Below are 16,263 nucleotides of genomic sequence, written 5' to 3'. Positions count from 1 at the left end.
ATTTTCCCAACATGTTTTTTTTTTTTTGACTGATTGACTCCTTTTTGTGGGAGGAAGGGTGGGTGGAGTGCAGGGTAGCAGGGGCAGTTCTCCCAAGCATTTTTGGAGACATGGAAGGTACTTTGTAATGCGTGAAGGAAATTGCTATGGGGTGACAAGAAACAGCACTGGACTAAGTTTTGCAATTTTAAACCCAGTATCTATGAATAGTCCCTGCAATGTAATTCACCTCAAGTCAGTACAGTTCAACTCATTTCAACAAGCAATAATTGAACACTCCTTGTCCACATTATTCCAGCTTTTCTACTGAAAATTTGGCAATGGGTTATGGGTCGTGAGCTACTAACTGGTGTTGTGTCCACAGGCTGAGAGCAAGCAATCTTTTAGGGTACCACTCTGGTATCACTAGGGGGTGTTCATGTGTCTTTCCTGGGATACTTCTGGTCTACCTGTGTTGTTATTAATAGCACCCAATTCAGATGACAATTTATATAGTCACCTCTCTCTATAACACTTGTATTGCTCTAAACGTGTTTAATCTGTTTATGTGCCTCTGGAGCTTCCCATTAAACTAATGAGCTTCTTGAGGCTGGAAGCATTGTCTCATTTATCTCTGTGTCTAGCACATGCCTGCTATTCTCTGGACACTTAAAAAAAATATTTCTTCAGTTGAACTGAAATTAAAAACAGAATGAAGAAGGGCCTTAGAGTAGAAATGGTCAGCTCACATTGTCTTCCGTGTGCTGCTGAGGCCCGGACTGGAGGCCCAGCTCTGAGTCACTTATGAGCATCATACATTGGGAAACTTATTTAATCTTTTTCAACAAAAGGAAAGTGTGTATAAAGTGCTTGGTGAAAGACGTTGCAGTGCTCCACCAATGTTAGCTGCCGTCATTGTTTCCAAATTATTAGTTGTTAATAATAACTATTACTATAATCACTTTAAATTTATTTATTTATTTTTAGCTGTGTTGGGTCCTCGTTGCTGTGCATGGGCTTTCTCTAGTTGCGGTGAGCCGGGGTTACTCTTCATTGCGGTGCACGGGCTTGTCACTGCGGTGGCTCCTCTTGTTGCGGAGCACAGGCTCTAGGCGCAGGGGCTTTAGTAGTTGTGGCACGTGGGCTCAGTAGTTGTGGCTCACGGGCTCTACAGTGCAGGCTCAGTAGTTGTGGTGCACGGGCTTAGTTGATCCGTGGCATGTGGGATCTTCCTAGACCAGGGCTCAAACCCGTGTCCCCTGCATTGGCAGGAGGATTCTTAACCACTGCGCCACCAGGGAAGTCCTATAATCATTTTAAATTCCAGTTTTCTTAGCTGGAAATGGAAGGTCATCATTCCTGCTTTACTTTGATAATGAACATGAAGGCACTTTGGAAACTACATAGAGCTCTCATTGCAGAGCCTGTAAAAGAATGCACGTTGATAGGGAGGTTTGTGCTTACAGAACTGGCATAACTTCGGCATATTATATGAGGAGCTAGATTGAATGGCAAGATAAGCAAGCTTTTAAATATAATATTTTTAAAAGACGAAAAACTGGCCAGATGGGGAGGGTGGGTAGAAGTTGATCTGTTCCAAAGTGTAGGAATATAATAAAAGCACATGGGAAAAGACAGTGGGATGGACTCAGGACAGGTGTCTGGAATTTGGAATTGGGACCCTGCTTGGTATAAAACCAGCAAAGCATTGCTTCTGTCATGGTGAGGGGACAGAGCATCCCAGGCTTGGCATCTGGGGAGCAGCAGCTTGAGTGTGGGACAGAAGAACATTTATGTCAGGATAGACATTCTGCTTTGCAAAATGAGTCAAGAGCTTGCATTTCTGAGGTGAGGTGAGCATTTTATCAAAGGCATGCCTGATGTGGACACTACCTAAGGAAGCCATTCGGCACCTGCGTGCACTGCTAATAAGAGAAAGGAACCTAGTAAGTACACATGAAAGCAGCTTTCCGTCAAGGATCACAGAAACTTTTCTGATAATATATCTTTACCAAGTGAGACAGAGAAGTCGGTGGATTTAAAGATGCGCGTTCCAGATCCCTTGTTATCCTAACAGGCAATTCTAACAAAAACAGAACTATTGACACTAAGAATTCTTAGCTCTAAATGCCAGTAGACCCAGGGATCAAATTTCAGGTCTATGTTAGGGGAAATAGTAAAATAGTAGCAGCAGCAGTAAATGTTTACATAGCACTTATACATAGTAACACACAGCAACCCTGGGAAGGGGGTACTATCAGCACCCCCATTTTACAGATGACAAACTGAGGAATACGGATGTTAACTAACTTGTTCAAGCTCACAGCTAGTAAGGGGCACACTAGGCTTTGAACTCAAAGTGTTTTGGTCCAGAGAATGTGCTTTTAACTCGGACACTCTCCTTCCTCTCAACTGTAGCCATTATAACCAGTATAAAGTACACCTATGACTTTGTGGGATATAGCTGTGGGACCTAGGCCATAAGCTTCAGGTGTGGTTTTCCATTCTGTCCCAGGCTTTCCTTGGAAGGAAGAAGTTTGTCCAGATTATACATATTAGAGGTCGGTCTCTTATCTTTTTGTTATTTGTACCCTCATGGCACATAGCAGCTGCTCAATAGTTGAAATAAACTAAATTGTCTCTGCGGTTTGTTCCCCTTGATGTAAAATTCTTTTTGTTATTAAACAAGAGAGGAGGGTAGGAAGGCATAGCTCCCTCTACCATGAACCCTTAAAGGCAAGCTGGGATTTAGTTGTTCATCCTCTTTTGGTCAAACACTTTCACCAAATCCTGACTCCAAACTCAAGGCCTTTTCCAACCCCTCTTGCCCATGATGGTTCCCTGGTTCCAGCCAAGGGAATCATTCATTGCTGCCATCACCCAGTCCTTCTGTCACATGGCTCATGGTCACGTCTGTGAAGGCTGTGGATTGAGTTCAAGACTTGAAGGCTGACAGATCTGGGTCTGAATCAGGGCAGCAGAACTTGCCAGCTGTGTGGCCTTGGACAAGTCATTACATTCAGCCTTTCTGAGCTAAACCTCATCATTTATGGAGCGAGGGTCATATTATCCTATTCAGGAGATGCTTGAGAGACTGAAACCAGATAACATATCACGTAGTATAGTGTTTGGCATGGGGTAACCACGTGCTGAAATTGTAGAAGCTGAATTTCCCAGTTAGATTACAACTTCTTGGAGGCCTGAGATCATGTCTCATGAAGGATCTTTGTCAGGGATCCTTCTTCACTTCCTTAACCCCTCACTCTGTCCTCCCCTTACCTTCCTCAGCTTCTTCACTCTCTGCCCCTCCCACCAGTTTCATCACCAAAATTCCAATTTGTTCATTTGTTGTTTGCTGTGCTTAATCAATGTTTGGGGTCATTTTGGTTCTGTCCCAGGAGATATTTGGCTACCGGACTCAGAGCTGCCGGAAAACCCTCTGCCTTGCTGGATCTATCTTCTCCTTTGGGATCCTCCCCTTGGTGTTTTACTGGAGACCCGCTTGGCACGTGTGGGCAAACTGCATCCCGTGTTCCTTGCAAGAAGCAGACGTCGTGTTGCTGAGGACAACAGTAAGTGTGTACCTGGTTCTGTACCTGGTGGCCCTTTTTCCTGGACATCTTGTTATGGGATGGTTGTGGGGAGATGAGCACAAGGCAGGTGGCAGCTGGATATCCAGCCTCAGGCTCCATCACAGCCTTACATTTACTTACCAAGAATTCAATAATTTGTGTATGATTGGATTTCATTAAGAAGACCTAATTCATAGGGTATTCCTTTTAAAAGTGTGATTTTAGTGAATGTCGGAATAGGGAATAACCAGGTTAATAGCTCAAAATAATAGTGTGAAGTAGTTAAGTCAGGCTATAGGTTATAACGTTCATACTCTTCCTTCTCCCCACCCCCATCCTGACACATCAATGCCTATCCCAGCCCCCCTCCACTGGAGTATCCCTGGGGGAAGGGAAGGTGGGGAGGAGGTGGGAAGTGCCCCTCTGAGGAGGATCCTGTCTTCCCCTGCTCCTTTGAGAGAGCCATGGTTATCAATAGGAGTCTGTTGCATCCTGTAGATATGCTAGGGTTTAAAAGTGTGGCCATCTTGTCCCTGAGTAGATTGCCGCTTTCTGCTAATACAAGGTCCTGGTGTTAGGGGAGTTCCCCTGTATTGGCTCTGATAACACTTCCTTCTAGCACTCATTACACTTAGGCAAAGTGCATTGTTCCTGCTGGACTGTTAGCTCCACAATAGAAGAGACTATCTCTAACTTGTTAACTGCATCCCTAGTTCCGGCACATGGTAGGGATTCCATACATATGTGGTGGCTGACGGGGCTAAAGTGGACATTCCTCTTGATAGAAGTCAAAGTGCAGTCTCACAGAGTATTCTTTTCGGGCTGACTTTTACTGAGTGTGTCTAACAATGCGTCAGCCCAAATGACCCAGAATGACAACCAAATTCTTGATAAATCAAACTCTGCTGGGCTGTTAGCTTCTTTTTTTTTTTATGTAGCAACCTCTCTAGATAAACATTCTATTCATTTCAGTGAGAGAAGAGGATAGCAACAAGTCTTATAACTGACCCCAAATTTTTTTCCCCACGTTTCAATCTGAGTTGGAGCTAGACCTCAATGAAACTGGCAATTGGATGAAGTTTGTCTTTGTTGACCTGCTCCCCCTGGGGTCAGCCCCATCCCTCATTTCTGGCTCCTGGTCACTTCAAGAGCCACCCATTCTATGTCCCATCTTAGCTGACATGTGGACCATATTACAGGTGAGAGCTGAGGCAGCTCCACCCAAGTTCAACTATAATTTAACTCAAGATTCTTAGAGAATAGACTTCAAGACATTAAGAAGGCAAGATGATAGTGGAGTCAGAGCATCTCATTTTGATGATGTTGGGTTGGGAGCCCTGCTCCACTGCTGCCTCAAACCATACTTCACGAAGACTCACAGAATACGCATGAGAGAAGAGTGCCTGGCGCTCACCAAGGAAGATCTCGTCATTTGATTGGGGAGGAAATGGGGTCTGGAGAGGGTGCATATTTTAGCCACACTCCTTGATAAGTTAGGGGCCTCACCAGGAAGAAGTACCATATATCCCAGTTCCTAGTTCAGGGTTGTCCCCTCACGACTGCACGTAGATCAGTGGTTCCCAAACATCAACCAGCATTAGAATCATCTGGAGGGCTTATGAACAGATTGCTGGGCCCCCCTCCCAGGATTTCTAATTCTTTAGATTTGGATTGGGGCTCCAGAGTTTGCATTTTTAACAAGTTCTCAGATGATGCTAATGCTTCTGGTAAGGGACCATACTTTGAGCAAAACTGCTGCAGATCGTCATCACTCCCACTGATGAGCTTACTTGGTCCTTGGGAGAGGAATAGAGGCCTGGGCATTTGCTTTATGGCTCAGCCAATATATATTTGTATGGTTTCAAGGGGAATGATCCAGATTTAGCAAAGTGTTATAAGTGGTCCTGCTGTATACAGCCCTAGTGTCTTGCTGGAGCAGGGGTAGAGAGAGGTTTGTTTTCTGGGGCTCAGAATAGGGATGTAAGGACTTATGGAAGACCACATCTTTGGGATACTTTCATAGTTCGACCCCTTCCATGTGAACTTAAGGACCTATGAGATTCTTATTTTTTGGCATGAAAGGAGGATTTGGAAAAGTACTTCACTCTACCCTGCAGGTGCTTTCATTTCGCCCAACTAGTTCTCAGGGAGCAATGCTTTTGTTGCAGCAGAAACAACCTCAGAAACAGAAAAGCTTTCAGCCTTTCAGAATGTGTCACCAGATTCTTCAGATCTGAGAGCATCTGGTTGGCTGAGCTATAAGCTCCGAGGTTGCTGGCAGAGTCAAGGCACAGAGGAGCAAGAGGAAATGAACAAGGAAATGGCAAGGAAGGGAGCAAAATGAAAGAAAAGGAGAGGGAAATAGGTAAAAGAGAAATAAAGAGGGGGAAAAGAGAAAGATCTAGTAAGATACAAGCTACTGCGTATGACATAAACTACTATGATATACAACAAGAATGTATTGTACAGCACAGGGAATTATAGCCATTATCTTGTGATAACTTTTAATGGAGTATAACCTGTAAAAATACTGAATCACTATGCTGTACACCTGAAGTTAATATAAAATTGTAAATGGACTATACTTCAATAATAAAACCTAAAATTTACAAAGGAAGAAAAGAAGATCTGGTAAGAGTGAAAGAAATTAAAAAATGTCAACCAACACGGAGCTGGTCCATTTTGGGATTTGGAGTCAAAAGTTTTGACTTCTAGTCCCAGCACCTTAGACACATGACACCTTAGGTTTGTTACTTAACATTTCAGGACCTCAGTTTCTCTATTTGTAAAAGAGGCCTAGTAAAAGCACTTGTTCTTTCTTGGGTTGGTGTGAGGATGAAGTGAGATTACATATGTAAAAACCATTTACAAACTGTAAAATACATCATCAGAGATAATTTTGATTATGTATGCGCTTTTGATATAGCAACATCACAAGCTTGCTGTACAAAAGGGCTTGCAATAGCCTAGATGCACCCATGTATAAATGGCCCTGCTCATCTGGATGCTGTGTCCTTCCCTTATTATCCAGGGGGCCTGGCACTTCCTTCCAGGACAGGAGACATGGGGAAGATGCCCTATAACTAGGAATCCCCAGCACTCATATGTGCTCAAGCAGGTCACCTCTCCTAGTTGCACGTGATCAGCTTTGAACTGGACGTACAGCAGAAAGATTAAAAAGGCATCGGTGGCTCAGGGAGCTGCATTCCATCACCCTGCCTCTTTCTTTGGCTCTTTGAAAGTCTATTAAACCTTTCTCCCATTTCACTGCCCTCTGCAACTAATCAGAGCTATTGAAACCAGCTTCAGTCTTGTCTTTTTCATCTTGATTTCAACCTTAATTTTTAATTACCTGCTCTTGTGCATCATTTTAAATGGATTTGCTATGCCAGAGACTCTCCAAATAAATGAGGTGCTAAATTAGTCTTTAGGTAATTAGATAAGAACCCGATTATTTCAAACACTTTTACTATGTGAGTCTTAGATAAAAATAAGCTTTGAGAGTCAATAGTTTAAAAGTCTGCTGTAAGGTTATTTGCATTAAAATGACAGCTTAAGAAAGATATTATTTGAATTATATTATAATAGCTGGACAGTAAAGATTTCCCAGTAAGAAAGACTGGATGACTCTTCCCTGAAAATGTGCTGCATACCTGTTTTCCATGTAATTAAAAAATCAGTACTTGGTATTTATCATCAGTCTTACACTGGTAAGATTACAGATCATTATCCCACATATTGATTAGGTAGTCATTTTTTAACATTAAAAAAAAATAGTAACGTGATGTACTGACTGAAAGTCTTCAGCACCTAGTTTATTTTCTGTTCCCCTCCTCTTATTAAGCACCTCTAAGAGTGAGATTTTTCCAAAAGATAAGAGTAATTACATTTCTATTTTATAATTTTAAAGTGCCATTTTATTCATTATTCATCTACTTCTGAATTTTAACCAATATCTGTAGCGATGCCACATTTCTATGCAAATAAAGTGATTTATATTCACTGGTGTTTTGAATTCAGATGCTCCTGATGATTTTCGTAGTTTTTATCTTTATTATAATTGCATATACATTTTTCCTTCACTGTCACTGTATGTCACATGTTGCCAAAGACTCACAATGTTCAGAGAAGAACTTTGTGATGATTGGCTATTAGGCCTGACTCCGGGCATTTCATTTCAATGTTTTAATGGAGAACATTTCCCCTTCAGTTTCACCTAAAGATGTCAGTGGTAGGGGCTTTAGTTTAAAAACTTAGAAATCCCCCAAATCAGCCATGCAAATGGCATCTTGGGTCCACCAACCCACCAGCATACTCATCAGATACCAGCATTTGTGTTCATGTTTCCTGGATCCCTTACTTCCTCCCCTCCCTCCTCTTCTGCAACCTGGTCTCTCCAAGCCCAGGCTACACACATTGGCACCACTTTCTAAGGGAATCAGACAGTTTGTTTTGTCTATGCTCTTACTCATAAAATTTCTTCTGATATTCCCTATCTCCCCCATTCATTCATTCACTTATTCATTCAACAAGTATTTATTGAGTACCTGTCAAGTACCAGACATTGTTATAGGCACTGGGAATACAGCTATGAACAAAACAGATGGAAATCCTTCTTACAGACGGACATTCTGGATAGGACTCAACTGATAGACACTTGTACACACTCATACACACATTCTCTCACAGTAAATATAGACAGTAGGTGTTCTATCTCTACTTATTAAAACCTACTCATTCTTCAGCCATACACCACCTTTTCTATTAAATCTTTGTTGATCCATTCTCTGCCCCAATACCGGAGGGAATTAATTGCCTGTCCTTCCTTCTCTCCTAGCTCTGTATTTGCCAGCTCTGACTGCTGTAATGCTTTCTGCAATCTGCCTTCTATTAAAATGCTACTTGCTCTACATTTTATAAAACAGCATCTCATCGATTATATTATTTACTTCTCATAACAACCCTAGGAAATGGCATTATCATTTTTATTTTACAGATGAGGATACAGAGAGGACAATAACTTTGCAGCCTAGTAAATGTCAGCCAGCATTTCCCTCTCCCTTCCTTTCTGTCTCTTTCCCTTCCTCCTTCCTTCATAAATTTGATGAGCACATGTTGTATGCCAGCCACAGTGCTATCTCATGGACAGCGCAGGGGGCAGGGAGTATAACAGTAAAATCAGGGTTCTTGACTCCACAGAGTTCGTCAAATCAACTACACAAAAAAATGCAAAAATCCAACTGTTATAAGTGGTACTTAGGAAAGCTTCGTGGTTATTGTATGATTATAGACAAGGGATTTGATCAAGTCAAGAAAACCAGGAAAGGCTTTCCTGAGCCATCAGAGGATGATTAGAGAACAGATGTGTGGACACAGCGGGGGGGTGGGGGGAGTTGGGGGGTGTGGGCGGGGAGAGGGTGTGGGATGAATTGGGAGATTGGGGTTGACATATGTGCACGGCCATGTGTAAAACAGATAGCTAGTGGGAACCTGCTGTATAGCCCAGGGAGCTCAGCTTGGTGCTCTGTGGTGACCTAGGTGGGTGGGATGGGGGGGAGTGGGGTGGCAGGGAGGTCCAAGAGGGAGGGGATATATGTATACACATAGCTGATTCACTTCATTGTACAGCAGAAAGTAACACAACATTATAAAGCAACTAGACCCCAATATAAAAAAAAAAGTTGATGGTGGCTGGTGGAGAGGAGCATATGGGGAATGGTCCAGGTAAAGGGGGTAGTGTGGACAAAGAACTTGAACCTGTCTTCTGACTCTCTAAGCCCAGCACTTTCCCCCACTATGCTACATTCCTTTTTATAGCTTTTTCTCCTATTACACTAGAAGCTTTTTGCAGACAGTTGTCATGGCTTTTCATTCCCCACAGCACTTAGCACGTGTCCACAGTGAATGTTCAATAACTATTTAATTCAATTAAATAAATGAATTAAATCTGTAATAAATGGTCTCATGGTTTCTACCAACACTTTATCACAAAGACCCTAAGGTGAAAAGTCACGATTGAGAATGTAAGAGAAGATAGTATGATTCTTTTCGGTACTCATTCCTTCTTCTGAATCTTATTCCCCCATACCCCCCCCCCTTTTTTTTCCCTAATACGTTTATTTATTTATTTATTTATTTTTGGCTGTGTTGCGTCTTCGTTGCTGTGCACGGGCTTTCTGTAGTTGTGGTGAGCCGGGGCTACTCTTTGTTGCGCTGTGCAGGCTTCTCATTGTGGTGGCTTCTCTTGTTGGGGAGCACGGGCTCTAGGCCCGTGGGCTTCAGTAGTTGTGGCACATGAGCTCAGTAGTTGTGGCTCACGGGCTCTAGAGCGCAGGCTCAGTAGTTGTGGTGCACAGGCTTAGTTGCTCCACGGCATGTGGGATCTTCCTAGACCAGGGATTGAACCCGTGTCCCCTGCATTGGCAAGCGGATTCTTATCCACTGCACCACCACAGAAGTCCCCCCCATCCCCCATTTTAAACCATTTTTTTGTTAGGCATTCAGTCGAAATCCCTGAGATTCTATGAGCTGGCTTCTCACAGATGATTTTTTTTTTAAAGACAAATAGTTCTGAGGCCGTTATCTATTGTAAAACGGGGCTATTTCTATTGTGATTTATAGTTTGCAAAGCTTTTGCATATATATTGTCTCATTTGGTCCTTACTAATAGAGATTATTTTCCCCCCATTTTACATTGGAGACATGAAGAAGTTGAAAGAAATGCTCATGGTGTTACAGCTGTAAGCAGTGAAAACAAAATTTATGCTGAATTGTTCAGGATTGTTTTTCTTTTTTTTTTAACATCTTTATTGGAGTATAATTGCTTTACAATGTTGTGTTAGTTTCTGCTGTATAACAAAGCGAGTCAGCTACATGTACACATATATCCCCATATCCCCTCTCTCTTGCGTCTCCCTCCCACCCTCCCTATCCCACGACTCTAGGTGGTCACAAAACACTGAGCTGATCTCCCCGTGCTATGCGGCTGCTTTCCACTAGCTATCTATTTTACATTTGGTAGTGTATATATGTCCATGCCACTCTGTCACTTCGTCCCAGCTTACGCTTCTCCCTCCCCGTGTCCTCAAGTCCATTCTCTACCTCTGCGTCTTTATTCCTGTCCTGCCCCTAGGTTCTTCAGAACCATTTTTTTTTCTTTTTTTAGATTCCATACATATATGTTAGCATACGGTATTTGTTTTTCTCTTTCTGACTTACTTCACCATGTATGACAGACTCTAGGTCCATCCACCTCACTACAAATAACTCAAATTCGTTTCTTTTTATGGCTGAGTGATATTCCATTGTATATATGTGCCACATCTTCTTTATCCATTCATCTGTTGATGGACCCTTAGGTTACTTCCATGTCCTGGCTATTGTAAATAGAGCTGCAATGAACATTGTGGTACATGACTCTTTGAATTATGGTTTTCTCAGGGTATATGTCCAGTAGTGGGATTGCTGGGTCATATGGTAATTCTATTTTTAGTTTTTTAAGGAACCTCTATACTGTTCTCCATAGTGGCTGTATCAATTTACATTCCCACCAACAGTGCAGGAGGGTTCCCTTTTCTCCACACCCTCTCCAGCATTTATTGTTTGTAGATTTTTTGATGATGGCTATTCTTACTGGAGTGAGGTGATACCTCATTGTAGTTTTGATTTGCATTTCCCTAATGATTAGTGATGTTGAGCATCCCTTCACGTGTTTTTTAGCAATCTGTGTCTCTTCTTTGGAGAAATGTCTATTTGCGTCTTCTGGCCATTTTTGGATTGGGTTGTTTGTTATTTGATATTGAGCTGCATGAACTGCTTGTATATTTTGGAGATTAATCCTTTGTCAGTTGCTTCATTTGCAAATATTTTCTCCCATTCTAAGGGTTGTCTTTTCGTCTTGTTTATGGTTTCCTTTGCTCTGCAAAAGCTTTTAAGTTTCATTAGGCCCCATTTGTTTATTTTTGTTTTTATTTCCATTTCTCTAGGAGGTGGGTCAAAAAGGATCTTGCTGTGATTTATATCATGAAGTGTTCTGCCTATGTTTTCCTCTAAGAGTTTTATAGTGTCTGACCTTACATTTAAGTCTTTAATCCATTTTGAGTTTATTTTTTGTGTATGGCATTAGGAAATGTTCTAATTTCATTCTTTTACATGTAGCTGTCCAGTTTTCCCAGTGCCACTTATTGAAGAGGCTGTCTTTTCTCCATTGTATATTCTTGCCTCCTTTATCAAAGATAAGGTGACCAAATGTGCGTGGGTTTATCTCTGGGCTTTCTATCCTGTTCCATTGATCTATATTTCTGTTTTTGTGCCAGTACCATATTGTCTTGATTATTGTAGCTTTGTAGTATAGTCTGAAGCCAGGGAGCCTGATTCCTCCAGCTCCATTTTTCTTTCTCAAGATAGCTTTGGCTATTCGGGGTCTTTTGTGTTCCATACGATTCGTGACATTTTTTGTTTTAGTTCTGTGAAAAAAGCCATTGGTAGTTTGAAAGGGATTGCATTGAATCTGTAGATTACTTTAGGTAGTATAGTCATTTTCATGATGTTGATTCTTCCAATCCAAAAACATGGTATATCTCTCCATCTGTTTGTATAGTCTTTAATTTCTTTCATCCGTGTCTTACAATTTTCTGCATACAGGTCTTTTGTCTCCTTAGGTAGGTTTATTCCTAGGTATTCTATTCTTTTTGTTGCAATGGTAAATGGGAGTGTTTCCTTAATTTCTCTTTCTGATTTTTTATCATTAGTGTATAGGAATGCAAGAGATTTCTGTGCATTAATTTTGTATCCTGCTACATTACCAAATTCATTGTTTAGCTCTAGTAGTTTTCTGGTAGCATCTTTAGGATTCTCTATGTATAGTACCATGTCATCTGCAAACAGTGACAGTTTTACTTCTTTTCCGATTTTGATTCTTTTTATTTCTTTTACTTCTCTGATTTCTGTGGCTAAAACATCCAAAACTATGTGGAATAATAGTGGCGAGAGTGGACATCCTTATCTTGTTCCTGATCTTAGAGGAAATGATTTCAGTTTTTCACCAGTGAGAACGATGTTGGCTCTGGGTTTGTCATATATGGCCTTTATTATGTTGAGGTAAGTTCCCTCTCTGCCTACTTTCTTGAGAGTTTTTATCATAAATGGGTGTTGAATTTTGTCAAATGCTTTTTCTGCATCTATTGAGATTATCATATGGTTTTTATCCTTCAGTTTGTTAATATGGTGTATCACATTGATTGATTTGCATATATTGAAGAATCCTTGCATTCCTGGGATAAACCCCACTTGATCATGGTGTATGATCCTTTTAATGTGCTGTTGGATTCTGTTTGCTAGTATTTTGTTGAGGATTTTTGCATCTATATTCATCAGTGATACTGGTCTGTAATTTTCTTTTTTGTATTATCTTTGTCTGGTTTTGGTATCAGGGTGATGGTGGCCTTGTAGAATGAGTTTGGAAGTGTTCTTCCCTCCGCTATATTTTGGAAGAGTTTGAGAAGGATAGATGTTAGCTCTTATCTAATTGTTTGATAGAATTTGCCTGTGAAGCCATCTGGTCCTGGGTTTTTGTTTGCTGGAAGATTTTTAATCACAGTTTCAATTTCAGTGCTTGTGATTAGGCTGTTTATATTTTCTATTTCTTCCTGGTTTAGTCTCAGAACATTGTGCTTTTCTAAGAATTTGTCCATTTCTTCTAGGTTGTCCATTTTATTAGCATATAGTTGCTTGTAGTAATCTCTCATGATCCTTTGTATTTCTGCAGTGTCAGTTGTTACTTCTCCTTTTTCATTTCTAATTCTATTGATCTGAGTCTTCTTCCTTTTTTTCTTGATGAGTTTGGCTAATGGTTTGTCAGTTTGGTTTATCTTCTCAAAGACCCAGCTTTTAGTTTTATTGATCTTTGCTCTCATTTCTTCCATTTCTTTTTCATTTATTTCTGATCTGATCTTTATGGTTTCTTTCCTTCTGCCAACTTTGGGGAGTTTCTTGTTCTTCTTTCTCTAATTGCTTTAGGTGTAAGGTTAAGTTGTTTAATTGAGATGTTTCTTGTTTCTTGAGGTAAGATTGTATTGCTATAAACTTCCCTCTTAGAACTGCTTTTGCTACATCCCATAGGTTTTGGGTCATTATGTTTTCATTGTCATTTATTTTTAGGTATTGTTTGATGTTCTCTTTGATTTCTTCAGTGATCTCTTGGTTATTTATTAATGTATTGTTTAGCCTCCATGTGTTTGTATTTTTTACAGATTTTTCCTGTAATTGATATCTAGGCTCATACCACTGTGGTCCAAAAAGATACTTGATACTATTTCAATTTCCTTAAATTTACCAGGGCTTGATTTGTGACCCAAGATACGATCTATCCTGGGCAATGTTCCATGAGCACTTGAGAAGAAGTGTATTGTGTTGTTTTTGGATGGAATGTCTTATAAATATCAATTAAGTCCATCTTGTTGAATGTATCATTTAAAGCTTGTGTTTCCTTATTTATTTTCATTTTGGATGATCTGTCCATTGGTGAAAGTGGGGTGTTAAAGTCCCCTACTATTATTGTGTTACTGTCGATTTCCCCTTTTATGGCTGTTAGCATTTTCCTTATGTATTGAAGTACTCCTATGTTGGGTGCATAAATATTTACAATTGTTATATCTTCTTCTTGGATTGATCCCTTGATCATTATGTAGTGTCCTTCTTCGTCTCTTGTAATAGTCCTTATTTTAAAGTCTATTTTGTCTGATATGAGAACTGCTACTCCAGATTTCTTTTGATTTCCATTTGCATGGAATATCTTTTTCTGTCCCCTCACTTTCAGTCTGTATGTGTCCCTAGGTCTGAAGTGGGTCTCTTGTAGACAGCATATATACAAGTCTTGTTTTTGTATCCATTCAGCCAGTCTATGTCTTTTGGTTGGAGCATTTAATCCATTTACATTTAAGGTAATTATCCATATGTATGTTCTTATTACCATTTTCTTAATTGTTTTGGGTTTGTACTCTGTAATGGCCTATATGGGAAAAGAATCTACAAAAGAGTGGATATATGTTTACATATAACTGATTCACTTTGCTCTACACCTTAAACTTACACAACATTGTAAATCAACTATACTCCAATAAAAATTTAAAAGAAAAGAATAACAACTGATCATATAGGCTCTTTTAAATCTGCTTTGCTGGAACTTTTCGAAAGGAATATCAGATTGAACTTTTAAAAGGCCTTTCAAGCCAGGAAAGTCAAATAATGACTTGCCATCAGACATTGACTGCAAAACGTACAGATTTGGGTAAATTCCTCTCTTCTTGAGGTCCCCAAACTATCTTGAGGTTCCTGCACCTGCCAGGGACTGACCTTCCTTACTCACCTGGTAAGACTTCTGGAAGCCCTGTAGGCATGGTACTAGGTAAATATTTCCAAGAGTCATTTTTGGCTCCATAAAGTCAATCTTAGTGCTTTAAAGCTGTCTGGTCATACCTAGTCAATGCATGCCTCTGTCAAATATGACATTTCAGTCAAAGCCTTGATAATATAACCAATGTTTCCAATTGTGTCCTGTTATAAGGAGAACAGATTCTTATTGAACTTATGCAAGTAACTATATTGTCATGAAAATGAGAATACTCACGAAGAGTTTCCAAATTCTGGAGGGATCAGGTAGGGAGAAAAAGAGAAATGTTCTATCTTTGTTTACAAAGTTATCATTTATCAAATTGCTGCAAGTCATAGATAGCTTGAGAGAAAAGTTTTCCTTAAATCTGGAAAAGCAAAACATAGAAGAACCAGCAATGTTTTAAACAAAAATTATAATCATCCTGATCAGTTCATTCAGTCCTGTGGAATTAATTCTTGATCTTTTGTTAGCAGTTTTATGAAGCCATCTGTTTCTTCATTAGAGTTCTGTAAATTCTTACCCAATTCAGTAGTATGGTCTGAGAGTTTATCAGAAAACTGTACTCTAGAGAAAGTATCAGAGGCCTTTCTATGAATCTCTGTAAGGATGAAACATATTTGTAAAAGCATCAAAGTAAAACAATAACTGTCTATAAATGACAAAAGAGTTAAAATGTAAAATAGATAGCTAGTGGGAAGCAAACACATAGCATAGGGAGATCAGCTCGGTGATTTGTGATCACCTAGAGGGGTGGGATACAGAGGGTGTGAGGGAAACACAAGAGGGAGTGGATATGAGGGTATATATATACATATAGCTGATTCACTTTGTTATACAGCAGAAACTAACACACCACTGTAAAGCAATTATACTCCAATAAAGATGTTAAAAAGAAAAATGCATGGTTAAAGTGCTGATTACAGTGCAATTGACAAGGAAATTAAGTTATTTCTGTGACATACACCATTTTAAGATAATATCTAGGATTATGATTGATAACATTATGGCAGGACAAGCAGAATTCCAGAAATTTCATAGTTTCTATAACACTTATAAACATATACCTATACAGACACAACATAAAGCAGGCTTAGTATTACTTCTTTTTTTGACAATGCCTCCCGTGTGATTTAACATGTCAAATAAGCGTAATTAGTTTAACATCTCCCTTTTTATAAGGAGAGAGGACAAATCTCTGAGATATTTCAGGGGCCTTCTGAAACATCTCATATCTCAAAGTTAGATCTAAGTTAAAAAGACTTCATTTAGAATTTGATTTTGGGAAGTTTGTCAAAAATATCAAATTTTTGTTTTTAAACA

The 16,263-nt window shown here is 39.9% G+C and overlaps 1 protein-coding gene across 1 annotated transcript in view; it reads left to right on the top strand.

Annotated features, from left to right (window-relative positions):
* Positions 1 to 16,263, top strand: part of ATP13A4 (ATPase 13A4) — a 138,350-nt gene that overhangs the window by 32,062 nt on the left and 90,025 nt on the right. The window contains exon 2 of the mRNA XM_068545477.1: positions 3,378 to 3,551. Within this exon, the coding sequence (XP_068401578.1) occupies positions 3,378 to 3,551 (174 nt within the window). The remainder of the gene's footprint in view (positions 1 to 3,377; positions 3,552 to 16,263) is intronic.

Source organism: Eschrichtius robustus, chromosome 6, assembly GCF_028021215.1.
Source record: "Eschrichtius robustus isolate mEscRob2 chromosome 6, mEscRob2.pri, whole genome shotgun sequence".
Classification (NCBI taxonomy): domain Eukaryota; kingdom Metazoa; phylum Chordata; class Mammalia; order Artiodactyla; family Eschrichtiidae; genus Eschrichtius; species Eschrichtius robustus.
This window is presented reverse-complemented; position numbering and strand designations above follow the sequence as displayed.